The sequence below is a fragment of the Chiloscyllium plagiosum genome, unplaced genomic scaffold (assembly GCF_037043375.1).
Source record: "Chiloscyllium plagiosum isolate Xiang-an unplaced genomic scaffold, Cpla_swu_hap1 HiC_scaffold_30, whole genome shotgun sequence".
NCBI lineage: Eukaryota > Metazoa > Chordata > Chondrichthyes > Orectolobiformes > Hemiscylliidae > Chiloscyllium > Chiloscyllium plagiosum.
The window spans coordinates 4,189,044-4,212,956 of NW_028270168.1; the positions used below are offsets into that span (position 1 = coordinate 4,189,044).

At 42.5% G+C, this 23,913-nt stretch overlaps 1 protein-coding gene across 1 annotated transcript; it reads right to left on the reverse strand.

Moving 5' to 3' along the window:
* Window positions 1-1,686: 1,686 nt before the first annotated feature.
* Window positions 1,687-22,217, reverse strand: LOC122563470 (uncharacterized). Its single transcript, XM_043717222.2, has 7 exons — window positions 21,420-22,217; window positions 20,289-20,415; window positions 17,998-18,176; window positions 16,400-16,569; window positions 15,789-15,939; window positions 12,445-12,566; window positions 1,687-6,178 (listed from the first exon to the last, which is right to left on the reverse strand). The coding sequence occupies exons 1-7, from the start codon at window positions 21,460-21,462 to the stop codon at window positions 5,081-5,083; spliced, it is 1,890 nt and encodes a 629-aa protein (XP_043573157.2). The 5' UTR covers window positions 21,463-22,217; the 3' UTR covers window positions 1,687-5,080.
* Window positions 22,218-23,913: the final 1,696 nt, after the last annotated feature.

Here is a 23,913-nt window from a genome sequence, read left to right on the forward strand (position 1 = left end):
GTTTCATCTGCCTGGGAGGTATGTCATAACAAGGTATGCTGAGTCTATAAACCTCATCAACGCTGCAGTATGGGGCAGTGGAGTTCAGAACCAAGCCCATGTGTGCCAAAAGATCTGCAGGTTGAGAATTGCTGTGTACAAGTTTCAGAAATATACCCTACCTCAGGCTAGCTTTAATCATTTACAACTTTTATTTAATTTTTAAAAAAAGCTTGATTTTGTTAAGAACATAAAATCCATTCCTTTGTTACAATCAACTGAGGAACACTCAGATAGCACACTCTTCTCTCTCTCCTCATTTGTTAGCAATAGGTATTTTAGTTTGAAAAGGATATCCTTGCCAATGTAGTGAATATTTAACTTTGTCCCCACTGAAATCATGAAAGAACTATTCAGATGGATTTTCTTGAGTTTAATTTGAACTGATCTGAATGAAATGATTAAACGTGCTCTGACTGCTGTTCAGATACACAAAGATCATACACATCCAAATGTAGATGACACAGACGAAGGTGGGGAGGGACAAGTTAGACTCCATGGTGAAAGGACTAGACTGTATGTCCTGAAGAAGGGTCACTGGACCAAAATGTTAACTCTATTTTCTCTCCACAGCAACTTCTATTTTTATTTCAGATTTCTAGCATCTGCCATTCTTTAGGTTTGTATTTGTGGGTCCAGCTCACCCCAAGCTAAACTCAGTGGTCTCACAACTTCGCTACAGTGGTCTATTCTCCTGGGGATGGTTATGCTGGTTTGAATTTTTAAAAAGAAGTTTTTATCTGGAACAAGGGACTCCAGTGAACAAACAGGGTCTGAAGCTGGAGAATTGGGTTGGAGAGAGATGGGGGGAGGAGAGAGTCCACCTGGGACTTCTTTCTCAGTGTCTCAACATTTCTTAATGCAAAGAAAACAGGTGCTTAAATGTGCAAAGTGCTGTCACATGGCATTTTTTTCTCTCTAACTGTCCAGGGGATCCTGTATGTGTGTTCCAAAGGAATCCAGATGAGACCAGATCTGGGTTGCTCTCTTAGCCAAGGTTCCATGTCTAATTGACTGCAATAGCTGAACAAGCTGACAAACAGCTGATTGGCTTGGTGTGGAAAGAAAGGTCCTTCACTTTCCTCATATGTCATTGTCTTTGTGAGTTTTGGACACATGCTGTCTCCATTTCAATCGACTGGAATCTACAGTGTACAGAGAGGCAGACTGAGGCAGCCATCTTTGGCTGCAAGTGCAAATTACCTTTAATCTAGGTTTTAAAAGTTCCAGTTTATAAATTTTGGTTTCCAGTTGGATTAGAAATCATTATTTGAAACTAAGGACAATTTCACCATCATTTGACCGTTCATATAATTTTCTTGATGTAAACATCTTTCTAAGAAAGAAATGTATCTGAGACATATGACTCATGATTTAATCAGTTCTCCCCATCCCTTCCTTAATTGATTTAATTGTTTTTCAACTGTTGACCTGAAACTATTTTGCTGATCCTTCAGTATTGCGGAATCAACATCCTAGAACGTCCTTCCTAACAGCAATATGGCTGTCCCTACACCACATGGACTGCAGTGGTTTAGGACGGGAGCTCATAACTACCTTCTGAAGGATAATTAGAGATAGGCAATACATGTTAGCCTTCCCAGAATTATCTATAATAAATGAATTTTTAAAAAAAGTCTCTTAAACTTCATTTCTTTAATAGCTAAGAAATCCCGGCTGAAAGAAAAAGTAACATAACTGAACTGATTATAACTCCCAACAGATGGTGAGGTTATGGCCAATTATGTTCCATTGACAGTGCAATAACATTCAAACTGAACATTGACAAGATCCAATAAAACATTTTGCAATATAATCATTGATGAAATGCTGCTTGGAGTTTAGACTTTTGCTCATTCAAATGGTCACATAAAGGCAGGCACGTAGTAAAATAAACCTTTTGTGATAATGCTCCGTGATACAACAGTAATAACCATAAACATTTTAACAGATGAGTGGCTAATCTTTCTGGTTATTTTTCCATTAAAGGCAGCATACCACTGCTAATAAGAATCTAGCTCACACTTTGATACAATGTTTCTTCCTTTATTGTAATGCTTTAAACTTGATATAAAATGACAGAAGATGCCTTTTGCATTTTATTGACAGCACATTAGAAAAAGGAACAATTTCAGACCCAAAACCCACATTTAGACTCAGGCATGTTTGTGCTGTCATTCTGATAAAGGCATCACTGCTCTGAAAACTATTTGTCTCTCTATAGATACTTGCTCATTATTTTCAGTATCTTCTGTTTGACTACATTTTTGAGAGTTCAAAGGAAAAGGCGGAATTTGGAGAGTGTTTTTATTCATTCTGGAGATATAAATTTCAACTGATCAGATACTTGCAAAAAGCTTTCACCACAAAATTACATTTATCCACGTCAGAGTTTGCTAAATGCATAGTATGATACTAAAAATAAACTTTCAAGCCCAACATTCTGAGGTCATTCAGGTAAAAGTACCACATACGCTGGAAATTTTGAATCAAAACAGAAAATATGGGAGAAGATCAGTAGGTCTGGCAGCTTCTGTGGAGAGAATAACAGAATTAACATTTTAAACCTGAAAAGACTTCTTCAGGTCTGCAAATCTTCGGAAGATATCATATATAACTTGAAATGTTTAACTCGGGTTTTCTCTCCACAGATACTGCCAGACCTACTGAGTTTCTCTGACATGTTTTGCATATAATTTTGAGGCCATTAACTTACTGACAGAGGTGAAGGTAAAGCAAGATGCTCTGAGCCTTAAAACAAACAAAAAAGATGAATCAAAAACTGAAATTGATGGAAAAACTCAGCAGGTCTGGCAGCATATCTGGAGGGAAATCAGAATTAGCGTTTCAGGTCCAGTGACCCTTCAGAACTTTTCAAATGATGGCAGGTCATCAACCTGAAAGTTCACTCTGCTTAATCGCCTCTCCAGATACTGCCAGACCTGCTGAAAAATTACGGTATTTGTTTTTAGTTCCGATTTCCACCATCTGGAATTTTCTGGTTTGCCTATGAATTTATGCAGATGCTAACTTGCAATATCATAAATATGCTTGTTACAAGACTGATAATATTTGACACTGGGTGGCAATATGAATTATGGATTCCCATGACTTCACAATATTAAAGAGATGGTTATTTTACATTAATATTACTGATGCTGTGGAACATTTTGCTTATGTAAGAACTTTGCTGTAACAAAACAATTTGCATGGTTGCATTATCCAATGAGTTAAAAATGGCCAGCACAGGCACGTTAGAACAAATGGTCTGTTCTTGAACTTAAAATCTCAATTACTCTGAGGGTGGACCTGAATGTAAAAGGCATTGAATGCGAGGAATATTGAGAAGGTAATCTGTTCCAACGTGTCTTTCTACATGTTCCTGCATCTGTTCCAATGTGTCTCTCACATTGAACTTTACCCTGCATACTTTAAAACATGAAAAATTACACAGTACAGGATGGGACATTTCCCCGATGCATTCTTCCCTGTATTTATTTACCACTCTCCTAACACCTTTAATGTGAATGGGGAGGTGACAATTATATGATATGCCCCAGCAATACAGCTCCTGAAATGGAGCCAATTTGTTTCCATTTCGATATTTCTTCTTGTCTGGTTTGTTCTGTGATTTTTTTTTGCATCTGGAGCTTTGAAAAGGTTATCTTTAGCAATTGCCCCATTGATGGACAAATCAGAACCTCTGCTAAAATCAGAAACTAGAGAGAGAGAGACAAATGAGTGTGAATATGGATTCTAAAATTTCTTTGCTCTCTGAACCTGTGTTACAGATTGATGTAGTGTACAAAAGCTCTGAAACATCCCTCCTTCACGTTATTAGATGGCCGATGGTAACTTTTGTTTGATCATTTGTAAGTCATGCTTCTTCACCAGTGAATTGGACCAGTCTTACGAAAGATGGTTGTGGTGTAGCAAGTCTTTACAGACCTCACAAATGAAATGTCAGTTTAAGACACACTAACAGGAATGGGTGCATAAAACTCCATCAAAAAATGAAGCGCTCAAGATTTTATAAATGAAAAAAGCAAATTATACATTAGACAATAACTTCCACAAATGTAATAACAGATAATAAATAATGATGAAAACATTTCTAAAAGCAACCAGAAAGTTTGTTCAAAGACCGTCACATTACTATAAAGTTAATATGAAAGGACAGGAGGATTTTACCTTGAATTATTGAGGCCTCCATATTAACTCATTGCAGAGTGGGAGCCTGAGGCTGTGCTATATGAATGATCAGACTGCACACTGCATTTGAGGGAGACGTAGCCTCGAGCCAATTCACTGCTGCTAAGCTACTGCTCTGGAGATATGGGTTCAAACCCTGTCAGAAAGGCTGGGCACGATTCATATCCAGTTACTAAACTTGTCTCACAACGTGATCTGACAGATTCTGACAAAAGTAAGAATGCCATCCTTACTTACTCTGTGTGGCCTATGTGTGACTATACTGACTCTGAAATGATTGAGCATGCCACTCAATTCAAGGGTAACCAGGTGACCAGGGCACAGGCGCTGGGCTTGTCAGCAAGGTCCGCACCCCGTGAAAGAATAAAAGAAAATTCCTGAGGCCCAGAGCATCCCCTGTCTGGGTTAACTAGAAGAATACACTCTTAAGCTGGTAATGGACATCCAGAGGAATGGTTTACAGCTGAATGTAATTTGTGTTCTAAGACAGGAATCCCTATCTGGGGAGTAAGGGGTAAAGGGCTGTCACCCATGGGAGGCATATTTCTTTGCCACCAGAAATTTAAATCTGGAGTTGGCTGAACTGGGGCAGGAAATGAAAGATCGGTTCCTCATTCTGCTTAGCAGCAGGAATCCTATTGGTCCAAATATATTTCATACAGTTGAGAAATAGTTCATCTATAGACAACACTTCCAATTGGATCGTGTGAAACCAAAAGAAGGAAGATCATGCCCCTTAAACTCTTTGTCTCTCCACTGATGCTGCCCTATCAGCTGAGTTTCTCTATTTTCTGTATTTATACATGATCAGAACTCCATATAAGGGTACCTAATCATCCATGTGAACCTGGATTTCCCAGTCATCAAGAAATTTACAACCTTCCATCATAGCATTTGTCTGTAATGCTTGTAAAAATGATGCATCTGTTTTTTGGCCTTCCTTCTTGGATGAATGGTATGTCAAAAGATGCCCTTTGTATCCAACGTCCCATTCAGGATTGACAAGGAGCTCTGCAGTGAATGTGTCATTCTCCAACGGGTTAGTCTTTGTTACTTGTTCATCTTTCAGGTCAGTTTGTAACATGCCTGTTAAGGAAACCTTTATTGGTTGATCATCCATTCTGTCAGAGTGCAAACACAGAACATCTACATTGTTGTTTACCAATGATAAAAATGACTGGCTGTTGTTTGATTGTCCATTTTTGAAGAATAGTGGGTTGATTTGATTTTCATCTTTCAACGAAAGCAACAATGGTATTTCCAGTGGCTGGATCTCCTTCTGTTTAGTTTGATATGATCGTTGTTTGTTGTGAAGCAATGAGACAAATGATGGCTTCTCCTCCTTTACTTTTAATTTCTGCATTTCTAATTCTTGACCATTTTGGAACATTAGTTCCTTATTTTTATAAACAATGTCTTCATTCATTGTCTGTAAAGCATTTACAGACACATTCTGCGCACTGCATATTGTTGAATCGGTGTTTAATTTGGCTGAACTCTGAGGTGTCAAGTGTACAATTGTAGCATAATTTTGAGTCAGTGCCTGGGAGCTATTCTGACTGGAACATGTACTGTTTGACAGCCTGACAGTAACCTGGGGACAATATGGTGCACAACATCCAGCATCAGTTGGCTTGGAGGAAGAATTATTTTGAATTTCGCAATCAGTGGCGCTTGGGCGGTTTGCCTTCATTATTCTGGTATGACTTTGTGGTGCGTAGGAATTAGGCTGTGTTACCAAGTTGTGCTGCTTTGTTTTCATAACTTCTTCCATTTCATTAGAGTCATACTTCAAAAGATTTATTTCATCCAGACGAACAACTTGCTCAAATCGAAATGATTCTTTCTTATAACTAGTGGCCAGCTGTAATGTTGGTGGAGGTTGTTTCAGGAAGGCACACTTCTGTGAGAGGATGTGATCTAAATTCTGTAATTAAGACAAATACAAATGAAGTAATGTTAACTGGATATCCCTTGATAGTTTCGAAAAATGTAGTTCAGTAGGCAAATATTTGTGAGAAATGTGATGCTGGAGAAGTTCCTGCAGAACATGATGTCTTGTCGAAAGCAATGCTTTCTTCTGGCTCTGTAATATTCTCTGCTGGAAACCTGTGACACCAAATCTTGGAGTTTAGAAGGAGCAGCATAGCTGTCACATAAGTGGCTCTCAGTGCAAGAGCATGGATTAGCCTTGTTCATTGTCTAAATGCTGACATTGGACCAAGAACAAAATAAAGCAATTAATTCTGCAAATTGCAGCCTGCAAGGGGGGTGGCGGGAGGAACATTGTATAGAAACAAAATACTGCAGATGCTGGAAATCTGAAACAAACACCAAGAATGCTGGAGAAATGCAGTAGATCACAGTCATAGAGTCATACAGCAAAGAAACAGGCCCTTATGCCCAACTTGTCAAGCCGACCAGATCTCCTAAACTGAACTAATCCCATTTGCCTGTGGTTAGCTCATATCCCTCCTAAACCCTTCCTATTCATATACCCATCCAGATGCCTTTTAAATGTTGTAACTGTACCAGCCTCCACCTCTTCCTCTGGCAGCTTATTGCATACACACATCACCCTCTGTGTAAAAACATTGCCCCTTAGGTTCCTTTTATATCTTTTCCCGCTCAGCTTAAACTTAGGCCCTCTAGTTTTGGATTGCCCTACTCTGGGGAAAAGACCTTGTCTATTTACACTATCCATGCCCCTCATGATCTTATAAACCTCTATAAAGTCACCCCTCAGCCTCTGATGCTCCAGGGAAAATAACCCCAGCCTATTCAGCCTCCAACCCTGGCAATCTTTTCTGAACCCTTTCAAGCTTAACAACATCTTTCTTATAGAAGGAAGACCAGTAGTAGGAAGTGATGCATAGAGTCCGAGGAGATAGGGGAAGTGCTAAATGAATATTTTTTGCACACTGGAAAAAAACAATGTTGTCAAGAGGAATACTGAGGTACAGGCTACTAGACCGGATGGAGGAGGAAGTGTTAACAATTCTGCAAAGTGTGAAAATATGTCCTCTGGGCCAGAAGGGATTTATCCTAGGATTCTCTGGGAAGCCAAGGAGGAGATTGCAGAGCCTTTGGCTTTGATTTTTATATCGTCACTGTCTACAGGAATAGTGCCAGAAGACTGGAGGATAGCAAATGTTGTCTCCTTGTTCAAGAAGGGGAGTAGAGGAAACCCTGATAATTATAGACCAGTGAGCCTTACTTCAGTTGTGGATAAAGTGTTGGAAAGGTTATCAGAGATAGGATTTATAATCATCTCAAAAGGAATAAGTTGATTAGGGATAGTCAACATGGTTTTGTGAAGGGTAAGTTGTGCCTCACAAACCTTATTGAGTTATTTGAGAAGATGACCAAACAGGCAGATGAGGGTAAAGTGGTGGATGTGGTGTATATGGATTTCAGCAAGGCATTTGATAAGGTATCCCCACAGTAGGCTATTGCACAAAATACGGAGGCATAGGATTGTGGGTGATTTAGCGGTTTGGATCAGAAATTGGCTGGCTGCAAGAAGAGAGATGGTAGTGTTTGATGGGAAATGCTTATCCTGGAGTCCAGTTACTAGTGGTGTCCAACAAGGATCTGTTTTGAGGCCACAGCTGTTTGTCATTTTATAAATGACCTGGACGAGGGTGTATTAATAAATTTGTGGTGGAGTTGTGGAGAATGCGGAAGAATGTTGCAGGTCACAGAGGGACATAGATAAGCTGCAGAGCTGGGCTGAGAGGTGGCAAATGCAGAAAAATGTGAGGTGATTCACTTTGGAAGGAGCAACAGGAATAAAGAGTACTGAACTAATGGTCACATTCTTGGTAGTGTAGATGAGCAGAGAGATCTCGGTGTCCATGTACATAGATCCCTGAAAGTTGCCACCCAGGTAGATAGGGTTGTTAAGAAGGCGTTACAGTGTGTTAGCTTTTATTGGTGGAGTGATTGAGTTTCGGAGCCATGAGGTCATGCTGCAGCTGTACAAAGCTCCGGTGCGGCCGCACTTGGAGTATTGCGTACAGTTCTGGTCACTGCATTATAGGAAAGATGTGGAAGCTTTGGAAAGGGTTGAGAGGAGATTTACTAGGATGTTGCCTGCTATGGACGGAAGGTCTTATAAGGAAAGGCTGAGGGACTTGAGGCTGTTTTCATTAGAGAGAAGAAGGTTGAGAGATGACTTAATTGAGAAATGTAAGATCATCAGAGGGTTAGATAGGGTGGACAGTGAGAGCCTTTTTCCTTGGATGGTAAAGGCTAGCATGAGGGAATATAGCTTTAAATTGAGGTGTGATAGATGTAGGACAGATGTCAGAGGTAGTTTCTTCACTCAGAGAGTACTAGGGGTGTGGAACGCACTGCCTGCAACAGAAGATGACTTGTCAAATTTAAGGGGATTTAAGTGGTCATTGGATAAACAAATGGATGATAATGTAATAGTGTAGCTTAGATGGGCTTCAGTTTGGTTCCACAGGTCGGTGCAACAAGAAGGGCTGAAGGGCCTGTACTGTGCTGAAATGTTCTATGTTCTAAGTGGACATAGCATTCCAAATGAGGCCTAATTAATGTCTTTCATGATTGCATAAACCTCCATAAGGCTGCCTCTCAGTCTCCTACACATCAGGGAAAAAGTCCCAGCTTATCCAGCCTTTCTTTATCACTCAAAACATCCAGTCTCTTGTCAATCTTTTTTGCAGCCTTTCAGTATAATAACATGCATTCTGTCCCAGGGTGACCAGTATCTTCATCACAGTTCTGAAGAAGAGGCATATTCGACTTGAAACATTAACTCTGTTCCTCTCTGCACAAATCTGCCAGACCTGCTGAGTTTCTCCCGCAATTTAAACTGACATCGTACTTCTTCCAAGGCTAATACATATCTGAGAACTCTTTATATTTTATTCATCAAAACTTTCTGGGCAATTTATACTAAATGCACAATCCTGTAAGATCACAAAAATAGCAAGATTTAACTGTTAAGATATTCAACAGATGACAGATTATAATAGGAAAATGGTGACGAGTGTTTCATGTGGCTGTTAGAATTCAGCCATTTATTGTTCAAAGAATGGAATTAGTTTAACCTTGAATCATAGCTCATGAGCTCATCCTGGTATTAATTGTACTTATTTATTGAAACCTCTTTCCTTCTGCATTCAGTAGGATAAAATTAGAGTACTTTTGAAATGGTCTGGAACCTGAGATGTGGTTCAAATGATTTATATGTCTATAAAAGGATATCTATTGGCTTTTTACGATTAAATGTTATGACGGATTGTGAATGTAATCCTGCACCTAATTCAGATCTTCCTGATCCTGGTGTGGGAAATCCTTTCACTGAATTCAAAAGGCTGGGAAATAATCACTCCTGCTAGAGTCCAAGAAAGGCTATCCTTTCAAATATAACTAACATATGTGTTGATAGGTGATCCAATTGTGGTGTTTAAAGTTATAAAAGGTTTGATAGGGTGGATACAAAGAAACAGCATTCTCTGGGGAACATAATGTGGGTGTCCCTAAAGGCTGGGGACTGTAGCAATTCACAAAGGCAACTCACCAACACCTTCTCAAGGGCAATTAGGGATGTGCAATAAATGCTGGCCCAGCCAATGATGCCCATATCATGTGGATAAAGAAACAGTTTAGAACTTAGAAGGAGACCATTCATGAGTGAAATCAGGAAACATTTTTTCATACAAAAGGTGGTGAAAATTTAGACCGCAATGTCTAAGCAGCTGTGAATGTGAAGACAAGTGAAACCTTTCCTACTGAGATCAGTAGGTATTAGAAAGACATTATCTCTGGAGTAAAGTTGGTTAAATGATGCTGAACAACCAGGATCTTATTGAATGATGGAACAAGCCTGAGGAATTGATGAGGAGAAAGTGAGGTCTGCAGATGCTGGAGATCAAAGTTGAAACTTTATTGCTGGAACAGCACAGCAGGTCAGGCAGCATCCAGGGAACAGGAGATTCGACGTTTCGGGCACAGGCCCTTCTTCAGGAATGAGCAGAGAGTGTTCAGCAGGAGAAGATAAAAGGTAGGGAGGAGGGACTTGGAGGAGGGGAGTTGGAAATGTGATAGGTGGAAAGAGGTCAAGGTGAGGGTGATAGGTCGGAGTAGGATGGAGGCGGAGAGGTCAAGAAGAAGACTGCAGGTCAGGAAGGCGGTGCCGGGCTGGAAGGATCCGGCTGAGACAAGGTGGGGGGAGGGGGGATGAAGAAACTGGTGAAGTCCAAGTTCATCCCCTGCGGTTGGAGGGTTCCCAGTCGGAAGATAAGACGCTCCTCCTCCGACCGTCGGGTTGTTGTGGTTTGGCGGTGGATGAGTCCAATGACCTGCATATCCTCGGTGGAGTGGGAGGGGGAGTTGAAATGCTGTGCCACAGGTTGGTTGGGTTGGTTCGTCCGGGTGGCCCAGAGGTGCTCTCTGAATCGCTCCGCAAGTAGGCGGCCTGTCTCCCCAATATAGAGGAGGCTGCAGCGGATGCAGTAGATGATGTGGGTGGAGGTGCAGGTGAATCTGTGGCGGATATGGAAGTTTCCCTTGGGGCCTTGGAGAGAAGTGAGGGGGGAGGTGTGGGCGCAAGTGTTGCACCTCCTGCGGTTGCAAGGGAAGGTGCCGGGAGTGGTGGTTGGGTCGGTGGGGGGTGTGGATCTGACAAGGGAGTCGCGGAGGGAGTGGTCTCTACGGAAAGCTGATAGGGGAGGGGAGGGAAATATATCCTTGGTGCTGGGGTCTGTTTGGAGGTGGCGGAAGTGACGGCGGATGATGCGCTGTACATGGAGATTGGTGGGGTGGTAGGTGAGGACCAGTGGGGTTCTGTCCTGGTGGCGGTTGGAGGGGCGGGGCTCAAGGGCGGAGGAGCGGGAAGTGGAGGAGATGCGGTGGAGGGCACCGTCGACCACGTCGGGGGGGAAATTGCGGTCCTTGAAGAAGGAGGCCATCTGTGTTGTACGTATTTTGAACTGGTCCTCCTGGGAGCAGATGCGGCGGAGACGAAGGAATTGGGAGAATGGGATGGCGTTTTTACAGGGGGCAGGATGGGAGGAGGTGTAGTCCAGGTAGCTGTGGGAGTCGGTAGGTTTGTAGTAGATGTCCGTGTTGATTCGGTCGCCTGAGATAGAAACAGAAAGGTCTAGGAAGGGGAGGGAGGAGTCCGAGACTGTCCAGGTGAATTTGAGGTCGGGGTGGAAGGTGTTAGTGTAGTGGATGAACTGTTCAACCTCCTCGTGGGAGCACGAGGTAGCGCCGATACAGTCATCAATGTAGCGAAGAAAAAGATGGGGGGTGGGGCCAGTGTAGTTGCGGAAGATGGATTGTTCCACATACCCTACGAAGAGGCAGGCATAGCTGGGGCCCATGCGGGTGCCCATGGCTACTCCTTTTGTTTGGAGAAAGTGGGAGGATTGGAAAGAAAAGTTGTTCAGGGTGAGGACCAGTTCGGTCAGTCGAAGGAGGGTGTCGGTGGAAGGGTACTGGGTGGTACGGCGGGAAAGGAAGAAGCGGAGTGCTTTGAGTCCTTCGTGATGGGGGATGGAGGTGTACAGGGACTGGATGTCCATGGTGAAGATGAGGCGTTGGGGACCGGGGGAGCGGAAATCCTGGAGGAGGTGGAGGACGTGGGTGGTGTCACGAACGTAGGTGGGGAGTTCTTGGACTAATGGGGACAGGACCGTGTCGAGGTATGCCGAGATGAGTTCGGTTGGGCAGGAGCAGGCTGAGACGATGGGTCGTCCGGGGCAGTCAGGTTTGTGGATTTTGGGCAGGAGGTAGAAACGGGCGGTGCGGGGTTGTGGGACTATGAGGTTGGAGGGGTTGAGACGATGGGTCGTCCGGGGCAGTCAGGTTTGTGGATTTTGGGCAGGAGGGGCTGAGACGATGGGTCGTCCGGGGCAGTCAGGTTTGTGGATTTTGGGCAGGAGGAATTGATGGTCAGGCAGCATCCGAACAGCAGGAGAATCGATGTTTCAAGCATAAGCTCTTCATCAGGAGTTTATGCTCGAAACATTGATTCCCCTGCTCCTCAGATGCTGTCTGACATGCTGCGTTTTTCCAGCACCACACTCTTGACTCTGATCTCCAGCATCTGCAGTTCTCATTTTCTCCCTAAGGAATTGATGGTCTCCTCCACTTCCCCATGTTATCACGTACAAAAACACTGGTCAGATCTAGATAAAAATAAACTGAACATACCAAAGACTGAGGCAATGTTCTATGGTGCTTTATGTAACAGGATGCCACACAGCTAAATATTCCAGTGATTATTATTCCAAACGACACAAATGTCACTAAGAGAATGATGGTCAGTGTTCTTTCTGCAAAAATAAAATAAACTTAATGAATTTCTGCAACACAGTAAGCTATTTTGCAATTTCAATGTGTCCATTCATCCAGTCGATGATTTGTTCCTTCAGTGAAAAGCAAAAAAATTCACACAGCTCTGGGAAGAGATTTAAAATTGATCTGTTCCCCAGTTTATAACTTCACCTGCATGGATCTTGAATTTACTGCATTTTATTAAGAGAGAACAATTGGCTTCTTTCCCATACCTTTCCAATCAAATTTAATTTTTATCATGTTTTCAAGTTTTCCAGGCGAAGAGTCATTCTCCACTGAAACACAAAGTGGCAAGGGACAGATCTCAGTCCATCATGTGGTTAAAGCAGAGATAAATAGATTCTTGACTGATTGGAGAATCAAGGACTACAGGGAAAGGGCAAAAACGTGGATGTGAGGAATATTGGATCAGCGATGATCTCACTGAATGGCAGAGCAGGCTCAAGGGGGCAAATGGCCTCCTCCTGATCATATTTCTTGTGGTCTTTATGGTGTGTTCCCTCTATAAACAGAGGCTCATCAAAGTCACTTGACTCATCCCCATTTCCACTGTGTCTCTTTCAAGTATTTAACAACTCCTCTGAAGGGACTGCAGAATCCAGATAAAATGAGAAATTGGTGCTGCTACTGCCACATTCATTTCTTTTATCAGTTCCATTTTGGAATTAGACATGTAGTCATACAATCATTCAGTCATACAGTCATAGAGCATAGAGTTATACAGTCATAGAGTCATAGAGATGTACAGTATGGAAACAGATCCTTCAGTCCAACTCATCTATGCTGACCAGATATCCCAAATTAATCTAGTCCCATTTGCCAGCACTTGGCCCATATCCCTCTAAACCCTTCCTATCCATTAGAGTCATAGGGATGTACAGCACAGAAACAGACCCTTCGGTCCAACTCGTCCATATACCCATTCAATTGCCTTTTAAATGTTGTAATTGTACTAGCCTCCACCACTTTCTCTGGTAGCTTATTTCATCCACACACCACCCTCTGCATGAAAATGTTGCCCCTCAGATCACTTTTAAATCTTTCCTCTTTCACCCTAAACGAATGCCCCCCAACCCAGGGAAAAGACCTTATCTATTTATCCTATCCATGTCTCTCATAATTTTATAAACCTCTATAAGGTCACCTCTCAGCCTCCGACGCTCCAGGGAAAACAGTCCCAGCCTATTCAACATCTCCCTATAGCTTAAATTCTCCAACCCTGGCAACATTCTTGTAAACCTTTTCTGAGTCATTTCATGTTTCACAACATCATTCTGATAGGAAGGAGACCAGAATTGCACACAATATTCCAAAAGTGGCCTAACCAATATCCTGTACTGCTGCAATATGACCTCTCAACTCCTGTACTCAATACTCTGACCAATAAAGGAAAGCATACCAAACGCCTTCTTCACTATCCTATCTACCTGAGACTCCACTTTCAAGGAGCTATGAACCTGCACTCCAAGGTCTCTTTATTCAGCAACACTCCCTAGGACCTTACCATTAAGTGTATAAGTCCTGCTAAGATTTGCCTTTCCAAAATGTAGCACCTCGCATTTATCTGAATTAAACTCCATCTGCCACTTCTCAGCCCATTGGCCCATCTGATCAAGAACCCGTTGTACTCTGAGGTAACCTTCTTTGCTGTCCACTACACCTCCAATTCTGCTGTCATCTGCAAACTTACAAACCAAACCTGCTATGTTAATATCCAAAATATTTATATAAATGATGAAAAGTCATGGACCCAACACTGATTCTTGTGGCACACTACTGGTCACAGCCCTCCAGACTGCAAAGCAATCTTCCACCACCACCCTCTGTCTTCTACCTTTGAGCCAGTTCTGTATCCAAATGGCTACTTTCCCTTGTATTCCATGAGATCTAACCCTCCTAACAAGTCTCACAAGGGGAACTTTGTTGAACACCTTAATGAAGGCCATGTGGGTCATGTCCATCGCTCTGCCCTCATGAATCCTCTTCATTACTTAGAGTCATAGAGTCATAGAGATGTACAGCACAGAAACAGATCCTTTGGCCCAATTTGTCCATGCTGACCAGATATCCCAACCCAATCGAGTCCCACCTGCCAGCACCTGGCCCATATCCCTCCAAACCCTTCCTATTCATATACCCATCCAAATGCCTTTTAAATGCTGCAATTGTACTTCTTCAAAAAACTCAATCAAGTTAGTGAGACATGATTTCCCATGCACAAAGACATCCTGACTATCCTTCATCAGTCCTTGCCTTTCCATACATATGTAGACTCTGTCCAACAACTTGCCCACCAGCATGTCAAGCTCACCGGTCTATAGTCCCCTGGCTTGTCCTTACCACCTTTCTCAAACAGTGTAAATGAAAAGCTGTCTCATTAAATCCCTTCTCCCAATTTCTGATTCTAAATGATAGCTCAGTGGTTAGCACTGCTGCCTCACAGCACCAGGGATCCAGTTACGATTCCACCTTCAGGCAACTGTCTGAGTATGTTCATCCTCCCTGTGTCTGTACGGGTTTCCTCCAAAGTGCTCTGGTTTCCTCCCACAATCCAAAGATGTGCAGGTGAGGTGAACTGGTCATGCTGACATTGCTCATGGTGTCCAGGGATGTGCAGGTGAGGTGGGTTAGCCATGGGAAATGCAGGGTTACAGGGATAGGGTTGGATGGTGTGGGTCTGGGTGGGATGGTCTTTGAAGGGGCTTTATAGACTTGATGGGTTAAATGGCCTGCTTCCACACTTTAGGGATTTTATGATTCTATGAAACACAGGCAGATGAGATGCTCCATCTAATGCAGGAAACTTACACAAATGGGGAACTTATTCAGGACTCCAGTAAGATCCTGATTGAACTGGGATAAGGTGGTGGATTAGAAATTGATTGAAGTCTCTTCATGGCGATTCCTGTTATCTTTGCTTTACCACCACATTTTGTGTCTTGTGTATCAAAAGGTTTGATTTCAGTCCCTCCTGCCCCAGATGTGTGTCGTAACCTTTCTGACCCACGTTGATTAAAATCATGATTTGAATCAGGACCTTAGCAACAAAGCTCCTGTCATCTCTTTGTCGAGCTGCAACAGATTGGCAACTGGCCTGCACACAGACAGAACATTTCAAAGTTTATTTAAAACATCACTCTGTGTTTTAAAGGAGAAGATGAAGTGTAACTCACACACAATCCTTCCACAAACATTCTCACCTTGCAAGGTTCGGACACAGAAATTGGTTGGTTGACTCATTTTTAAGAAAATTCCCTGTTTTAAGCTAAGTTGCACTTTTGCACAGTAGTTCATATTGGGCTCTAAAGATTCGATTTTGAAATAAAAGCTTTCACTTGATGCAAAAAATACCTGAAAAATAATAAAAAGACATTTCAATGCACACTCAGATTATCAGCAGGCCACAGAACATAGAACATAGAACATTACAGTGCAGTACAGGCCCTTCAGCCCTCGATGTTGCATCGACCTTTAAAATCAATCTGAAACCCATCTAACCTACACTATTCCATTCTCGTCCATATGTCTACCCAATGACCATTTAAATGCCAGTAAAGTTAGTGAGTCTACAACTGTTGCAGGCAGTCCATTCCATGCCCATACTACTCTCTGAGTAAAGAAACTACCTCTGACCTCTGACATCTGTCCTATATCGATTACCACTCAATTTGAAGCTATGCCCCCGGCGTGCTAGCCATCACCATCCGAGGAAAAAGGCTCTCATTGTCCACCTGATCTAACTCACTGATTATCTTAAATTATCTGCCATCTATTAACATTGCTGTTTGACTAAAATGGCACCATACTTTACCATTTTATTTGTTTGTGATTGGTTGAGCTGCACTCGATAGTTAATAATGGGAAAAATGTCCGTGATAGAACGTTGCATTCCATCTTTGGGTGGCACATGTGGTGGCTGCACCTGAATAGTAATGAATCGGTCACCTGCTGTGTACTCTACTGTTGGGGATCCAATAATAGCTGAGAAAGACAGAGAAGTTTATATTAAAACAAAAAATATTTATTCCGCACAATGCATATGGTATCCATGAATGGAAAGATCCAGCACCAAAGGGCGACAGTATGGATCATCCACTGACAAGTTTGAATTCAAGTGAAACTGACCAATAAACTGATCAAATCAGAGAATGCTTCCTTGTTTATAGACTATAAATAAGGCACATTTGCACTGGGGAATAAGTTATTACTGTTTTGGTTCCAGAGATGAATACCAGGAATGTAGACATTACATTATGGGCTGAAAATGTAATGAAATGCAAGCAAAACTAATAAGCTGCAAGAAAATCCTTGCTTTTAAGGAGACAAAACAGATGAGCGGACTACTTAACTTCAACTCTGAATGCTAGCTGAATTACACCTAAACTAACAAGTGAAAACAAGATGTTTGTAAATATTCTACAACTGGAGCGGGGGAATATTAAAAAATGCATCTATGTTCACTAAGTTTGCTCAAAACTCAAACAAAATGATTGAAAATATAATAAACAATTTGTTTTAAGGCAGAGGTAGATGGATTCTTGATTACCAAGAGGTTGAAATGTTATTGGGATATGCAAGACTGTAGGGTTGAGCTTAAAATCAGATCAGCCATGATCTTCATGGCTAGCAGAGCTTGCTTTCAGGGCTGAGTGGCCTACTCAAGGTCATATGTTTGTGTGTTAAAACTGGGTTAGGAAAGGAATGACTGCATTTATCAAGTAATCTACAGAGCACAGGTTTCTCAGGTAGTTGGGATGAAGCAATAAGTTGCAATTTGAGAAACAGACTGCTGGGGTTCAACTGTGAGAATATTGGGTGGATCGATATTTCAGAATTTGGTTGAATATACTTAGGGTTCTAGACTGACAATATTTATTCACCGCATGTAGGAATCGTAGCATATACTATCCATGCTAACTTATTCCGAATGAATTGGTATGCTGCAGACCACCTGATGCAGGTATATCTCAATGATGTTAGGAAGGGGAGTTCCCGGATTTTGACCCAGTGATACTGAAGGAATGGTGATATGTTTCTAAATCAGGATGGTGAGTCACTTGGATGGGAACTTGCAAGGGGTGGTGTCCTCATGTATCTGTTGCTCTTGATGTTGTTGGAGGTCAGGATTTGGAAAGGGTGTGGCCTGCTTTCATGCTGTAGGCAAGTTAAGGTAGTTGCATGAGCCTTGGTATGTTGCTGCAGATAACTGTCTGACAGGATGCTGTGTTGATGAAGTTAGTAAAACAGGGAGGGCAAATATTAATGGTGGCTGAATGGTGGTTGATGGCTAAGTAAAAATTTCCTGCTTTTGTGTGTTCTTTATTCCAATTATTACTTCAGCACTGATTAATGAAATGCTGTTGAAGAGGATTGAAGCTACTCATCTCTCAATGAGGATTATATACTCACTCTTGTCTAATGGACAGAATCTTTCAGATAAGGACCAGCTTGAATTGATATTTTTCGATATTGCCATCACTCTTGCGTAGTACCAGTTATTCTCCTGCACAATCTCATTTGTTAAGTCACAATAGTGGGCCGTGATATGATGACATTCAGGCTTATTTTTCCATACTTTCTCCCCATACCTGCAAACAAAATGCAGTGTGTTAGAAAGCAAAACCCAGCCTACTCCCCTCAATTCTAATCTGCTTATTCCAATGAATGGCATAAATCTGTTTGGCTTCTGTAATGCTAAATTAACAAATGTGAAATTCCTATCCACCTAAATCAACCACATATACTGCACAGACAGGCCACATTTTCACGTTCAAAGCAGTCTTTTAAATCCTAAGCATAATTTGTTGTGCTGGTTATGCTGGATCTGTATTAACACTGGTTAGGCCGCAACTAGAGTACTGCATGCAAATCTAGTCATCACATAATAGAAAGGCTGTGATTTCAATTGAGTGGGTACAGAGGAGAATTACCAGGATGCTGCCTGGGCTGGATGCTCTAAGTTATGAAGAAAGGTTGGATCTGCTGAGGTTATTTACCTTGGTGCACCGAAGGTTGAGAACGGCCCTGATAGATTGTGCACAGATAGAAAGGGTAGGTTTTCCAACAGTTAAGCTGTCATTAACCAGGGGGCAAAGATTTTAGGAAAGAGGAAGAAGGCTAGGAGGAGAGTTAAGTAGTTTTTTTTTCACCCAGAGAGTAGTAGGGGTCTGGAACTCATGGCTTGAAAGGGTGGTTGCGTCTGAAACTGATATAATATTTAGTAGTAGTTAACTATTTATTTGTATTGCCACAGCCTCTGGGCTATGGGCCAGAAGTTGGAAAACGGGGTTGGTATAGTCAGAGTGTGGTGCTGGAAAAGCACAGCAAGTCAGGCAGCATTTGAGGAGCAGGAGAGTCGACATTTCGGGCAAAAACCCTTCATCAGGAATGAAGCTGTGAGCCAAGGGGCTGGTGAGATAAATGGGAGTGGGGTAGGGGTGGGGGGAAGGTAGTTTAGAGTGCGATAGGTGGATAGAGATGGGGGCAATGGTGATGGGTCGGAGGGGAGGGTGGAGTGAATAGGTGGGAAGGAAGATGGACAGGTAGGACAGGTCATGAGGGTGGTGCTGAGTTGGAAGATTTGAACTGGGACAAGGTGGGGGAGGGGAAATGAGAAAACTGGTGAACTCCACATTAGTGCTGTGTGGTTGGAGGGTCTCAAGGCAGAAGATGAGGCGTTCTTCCTCCAGGTGTTGGGTGGTTAGGGAGTGGCGATGGAGGAGGCCCAGGACCGTGTTGACCAGTACTGCCACAATGATCTGAACAGCCTCCTCTGTGCTGTAAATGTCCATATTCAAGATAAAGGTTGATAAATTTTAGGTTGTAAGAAATGTAGGGAGAGTGCTGGAAGGTGGATTTGAAGTAGATCATGATCTTACTCAATGGCAGATCAAACCTGTATGCATTGGGGGAGGAATTAGAAGTTTGGAAGAATGTGAGGTGATCTCATTGAAACATATTGGATTTTTAAGGAGAAAAGTTGAAACTTTATTGCTGGAACAGCACAGCAGGTCAGGCAGCATCCAGGGAACAGGAGATTCGACGTTTCGGGCACAGGCCCTTCTTCAGGAAACCTTTCTCCTTTTAAGGAGAAAATCCAAGGTAAATACAGAGAGAATGTTTCCCCTCATGGGAGAATCTAGTGCCAGTGGCCATAGTCTCAGAAAAGGTAAGACTAAGGTGAGGAGGAATTTCTTCTCTCAGAGGATTGAGAGTCTTTGGAACCCCTTGCCACAGAGAGATGTGGGAGCAGAGTTATATGTTTAAGGCTGAGATGGATCGATTTTTGATTAGACGGGGAATCAAGGGTTACGGGAAAAAAAGGAAAATGGACGTGAGAGCTGTCGGATCAACCACAGGTCCTACTGAATGATTGAGCAGGCTCAAGGGGCCAAATGGCCTACACTCATTTCTATTTCTTACTATGTTATGCATAAAGCAGGGTTACAGTACTGCCTGTACTCTGCCGTCTGAACAAGTCAATGAAATACAACAGTGTGCTAGATCAGAGAGGAATGTAATTTACTCCTAATGTCATTTCAAATGGGCATTAAGGAATATATAAATCATATATTTTTAAAGAGGGGAAAAGATGCCTTATGAGATACAGGAATTCAGTGTATTCAGGTTCTCTGTCCAAATCCGCTGTTTGCATTTCCTCTTCCCTGGTCTTGCTGCTATATGTTGTTAACAGAACTTACATGCAATACTCAACGTCATATACAATTCCTGGTGATCCCTTCTGAGCCCAGCGAAGGGTGTTGTTAAAGTTGACAGAATCAAACTGTACCTCACTTGGTTTAGGCAACATCATCAATGCGCAGGACCCTACAAAAGGCAAAACAGTTTAAAAGGTCATGAGTTTTAACCAATTCAGATCACTCAATGTTCCAAAATTCCATCTCCTTTCTGGGAGTTCAGAGAAGAAACCACATTGTTTAAAGTTTGCCAAGTGCTGAAGCTTAACTTAATTGGAATGAATGTACTTTAACCCCCTGGAGAATGCTTCTCTCAAGACCAGGGTGAAGGTTAAAGGTAAAATCCTGTGGAAGGTGGAAATCTGAAGCAAAAACTAAAAATGCCAGAGAAACTCAGCAGGTCTAGCAGCATCTTTGGAGGGAGAAAAACCAACTTAATATTTTGAGTTCTGTTTAACTTCTTCAGCACTGTAAGGATCTGAAAAGTCATACTCAACTTGAGACATCAACTTTATTTCTCTCCCCAGAAATGCAGCCAGACCTGCTGAGTTACTCCAGCACTTTCTATTTTTATTTCAAGTTTCCAGCATCCATGGGACTTTGTGTTTACTGGAGAGGGCGGCCTCCATTCCACCTCCAATTAAACTGACTTCAGCCTGCAGGGTAATCCCGAGAAATAGCCTGACTGACTCAGCTTGTCACCTGTTCACAGGTTCCACACTGAGAGAGAGAGAGAGAGAGGCAGGTCTTTACATTGAACCACACAAAAAGGAACCTTGAGAATAAAGGAAGCAATTTTACACAAAATAGAAATCAGGAGTTAGTGTAACTCCATGAATGAAATGTCTCTAGGATGTACTGAATCAATAATAAGCAAAAAACACAACTGCCTCTCATGTTCACAAAGCATAAGATTCCTCCTTGATAGATTCACTTCAGTCACAGGATTGCTATAAGAATGAACTTCACAAACTCCAGTTCTGTCACGCAGTTACATCGATAAACTTACCAGGACATTGATACGAGTGAAAATGTACAAAATCGGATCTAATAAACACTGCATTAAATAGTCTCCTAAAATAAAATGACGAATAAAGTTTATCACAGGATGTTTTAAAAATATAAAATGCTCACCAGTAAATGAAAGGGTGTGTAATAGGATCCCCCACGGCCACATTTTACACCCCAACGTTAACTTCAGCAGGCGAGAAGATCAGCTCCTTTTAAATGTTCTGCTCCATTTGTCGAAGCGCATTTTTTGCACAGCAGCAAGTCTGGAACTAGCCAGAGATGGAACCGTCCTCGTGGCATTTGCAAAGCTTTCCCCACTGAAATGAAACTGTGCACTAGCCTCTCCCGCTTGGAACCTTGAAACGGACTGAATGGACACGCACAGGCCACCTCCACACTCTCGGAGGCTGCAGGAGGAGGAGTTGGGGATGGACCCTGGTGAGTCCTTACCTGGTGAACACAAGGATATGAAAAGGGGAAGGACGGCGCACGGAGGCGGGAGCAGAACTAGAATTAAAATGAATTACTTCCTTCTCTGTAATACGCCCTTTACAAGAAATATGCAATAGTCTCGGAACTCCTTCCTCTTCAGTAGAAACAAGCTATCCGTTTGGCTCATGGGGCAAATCCACTTGGCAGGATCTTTACTCATGGGATCACTGCGATTCGGAAATAATAAAGGTTTGGATAATTCTCAGAGGAAAGGGTCTGAAGCAGCATGTAACATCTGACAATGCACTTACTAAGATGCTAAATTAATACAGAAAGGTTGAAATCCCTGTTCCAATTACTGTACATTTCCCTTAGCTAGATGAGGATTTCGGCAGCAAGCACTCTGAAGCCTAACTTTAGTCGAACTTTCAAACCCCACGTATGTAACGCAATCCAGCAGCTTCACAGAAATAAGACGATAAATAAGAATGGGGGACTTTAATTTGAACGGAGGCAGGCAGCCGGGGAATAGGCACCAGAAGTGATTCCAAAATACAATAGAGTGAAATACCTCCGCAGCAGATCCAGAAGTTGTACTGAGAATTCTGTAGCTTTGTAACTAGTGGCATCTGCCGGTGGATTTGCCTTGGCCGGAAATGTGTTTGTGTGGGTGGGTAAGCGGTTAGCAAGAGAGGGTGGCAATGAGAGGGATACACATTAACATGGCAAACAGGGGAGCCTCTCCCCAAATGAGAAGGAAGTGCAAACTCCAGAAGATCAACTTAATGTCAAATCATGTGCAGAAAGAGAATTAAGGCGTGAAAGGCTGAACTGAGGGAAAATGACAGGCGGAAAGTAATCTCTATGATGAAGAGCCATTGAGAGTGGAAATGTTAGCTTGCTATCACTCCAAGGATGCTGGTCTGACACGCTGACATTCGTTCGTTTCAGAAAAGTAAAATCAAAATTAATACTTTGTAAACTTTAACAAGTGAGACTCTAGGCTTGCAAACGTTAGTTTTCGGTAGCAGAAACATTGAACTTGGTTGAAATGGCGTTGTTAAGATCAGGTAACTAGGGGTGACCTGGCTCCCCTGGGTTACCACAGCAAAAGTTTCAATTATTTACAATAGGAGGCGACAGTCCCGCTCAGGTTAAAATGCACTTAACTCATCGTTACTGTCAGCAGTAAGTAGCCAATCATAACGTTTTGAGTTAAATAATAGAATTTGGAATTCAGCCCATCGAGTCCACACCGACCCTCTGCAGCACATTCCACCCAAACCCTTCCCCATGCCCTTGTAACCCTGCATTTCACGTGGCTAATCCACCGAACCCGCACAATTTACAAAGATTTACAAGGATGTTGCCAGGATTGGAGGATTTGAGCTATATGGAGAAACTGAAGACGCTATTTTCTCTGGAGTGTCAGAGACTGAGGGGTGATCTTATACAAGTTTATAAATTCATGAGGGGCATGGATTGGATAAATAGATAAGGTAGGGTAGGATAGGGGAGTCCAAAACTAGACGGCATATGTTAAAGGTGAGAGGGGGAAAATATAAAAGGAACCTAAGGGGCAACTTTTCCATGCAGGGGGTGGTATGTGTATGCAACCTGAGGGTGTGGTGGAGGTTGGTACAATTGCAACATTTAAGAGGCATTTGGATGGGTATATGAATAGGAAGGGTTTGGAGGGATATGGGCTGGGTGCTGGCAGGTGGGACTAGATTGGGTTGGGATATCTGGTTGGCGTGGACAGGTTGAACCGAAGGGTTTGTTTCCATGCTGTACATCTCTATGACTCTAAGCGGTGGAGGCTCGCACAATTAAAATATTTAAAAGTTTGCACATTCTCCCCATATCTGTGTGGGTTTCCTCCGGGTGCTTGGATTCCCCCTACAGTGCAAAGATGTGCAGGTCAGGTGAATTGGCCATACTAAATTGTCCATAGTGCTAGATGCATTAGTCAGAGGGAAATGGGTCTGGGTGGGTTACTCATCGGAAGGTCGGTGTGGACTGGTTGGGCCAAAGAGCCTGTTTCCATACTGTAGGGAATCTAATCTCATCTAAAGAAATTGAGGGTTTGGTTAAGAAAAAGAAGGATGTATATGTAAGGATAGATCGAGTGAATCCTTAGAAGAGTATAAAGGAAGTACGAGAGTACTTAAGAGGGAAATCAGAA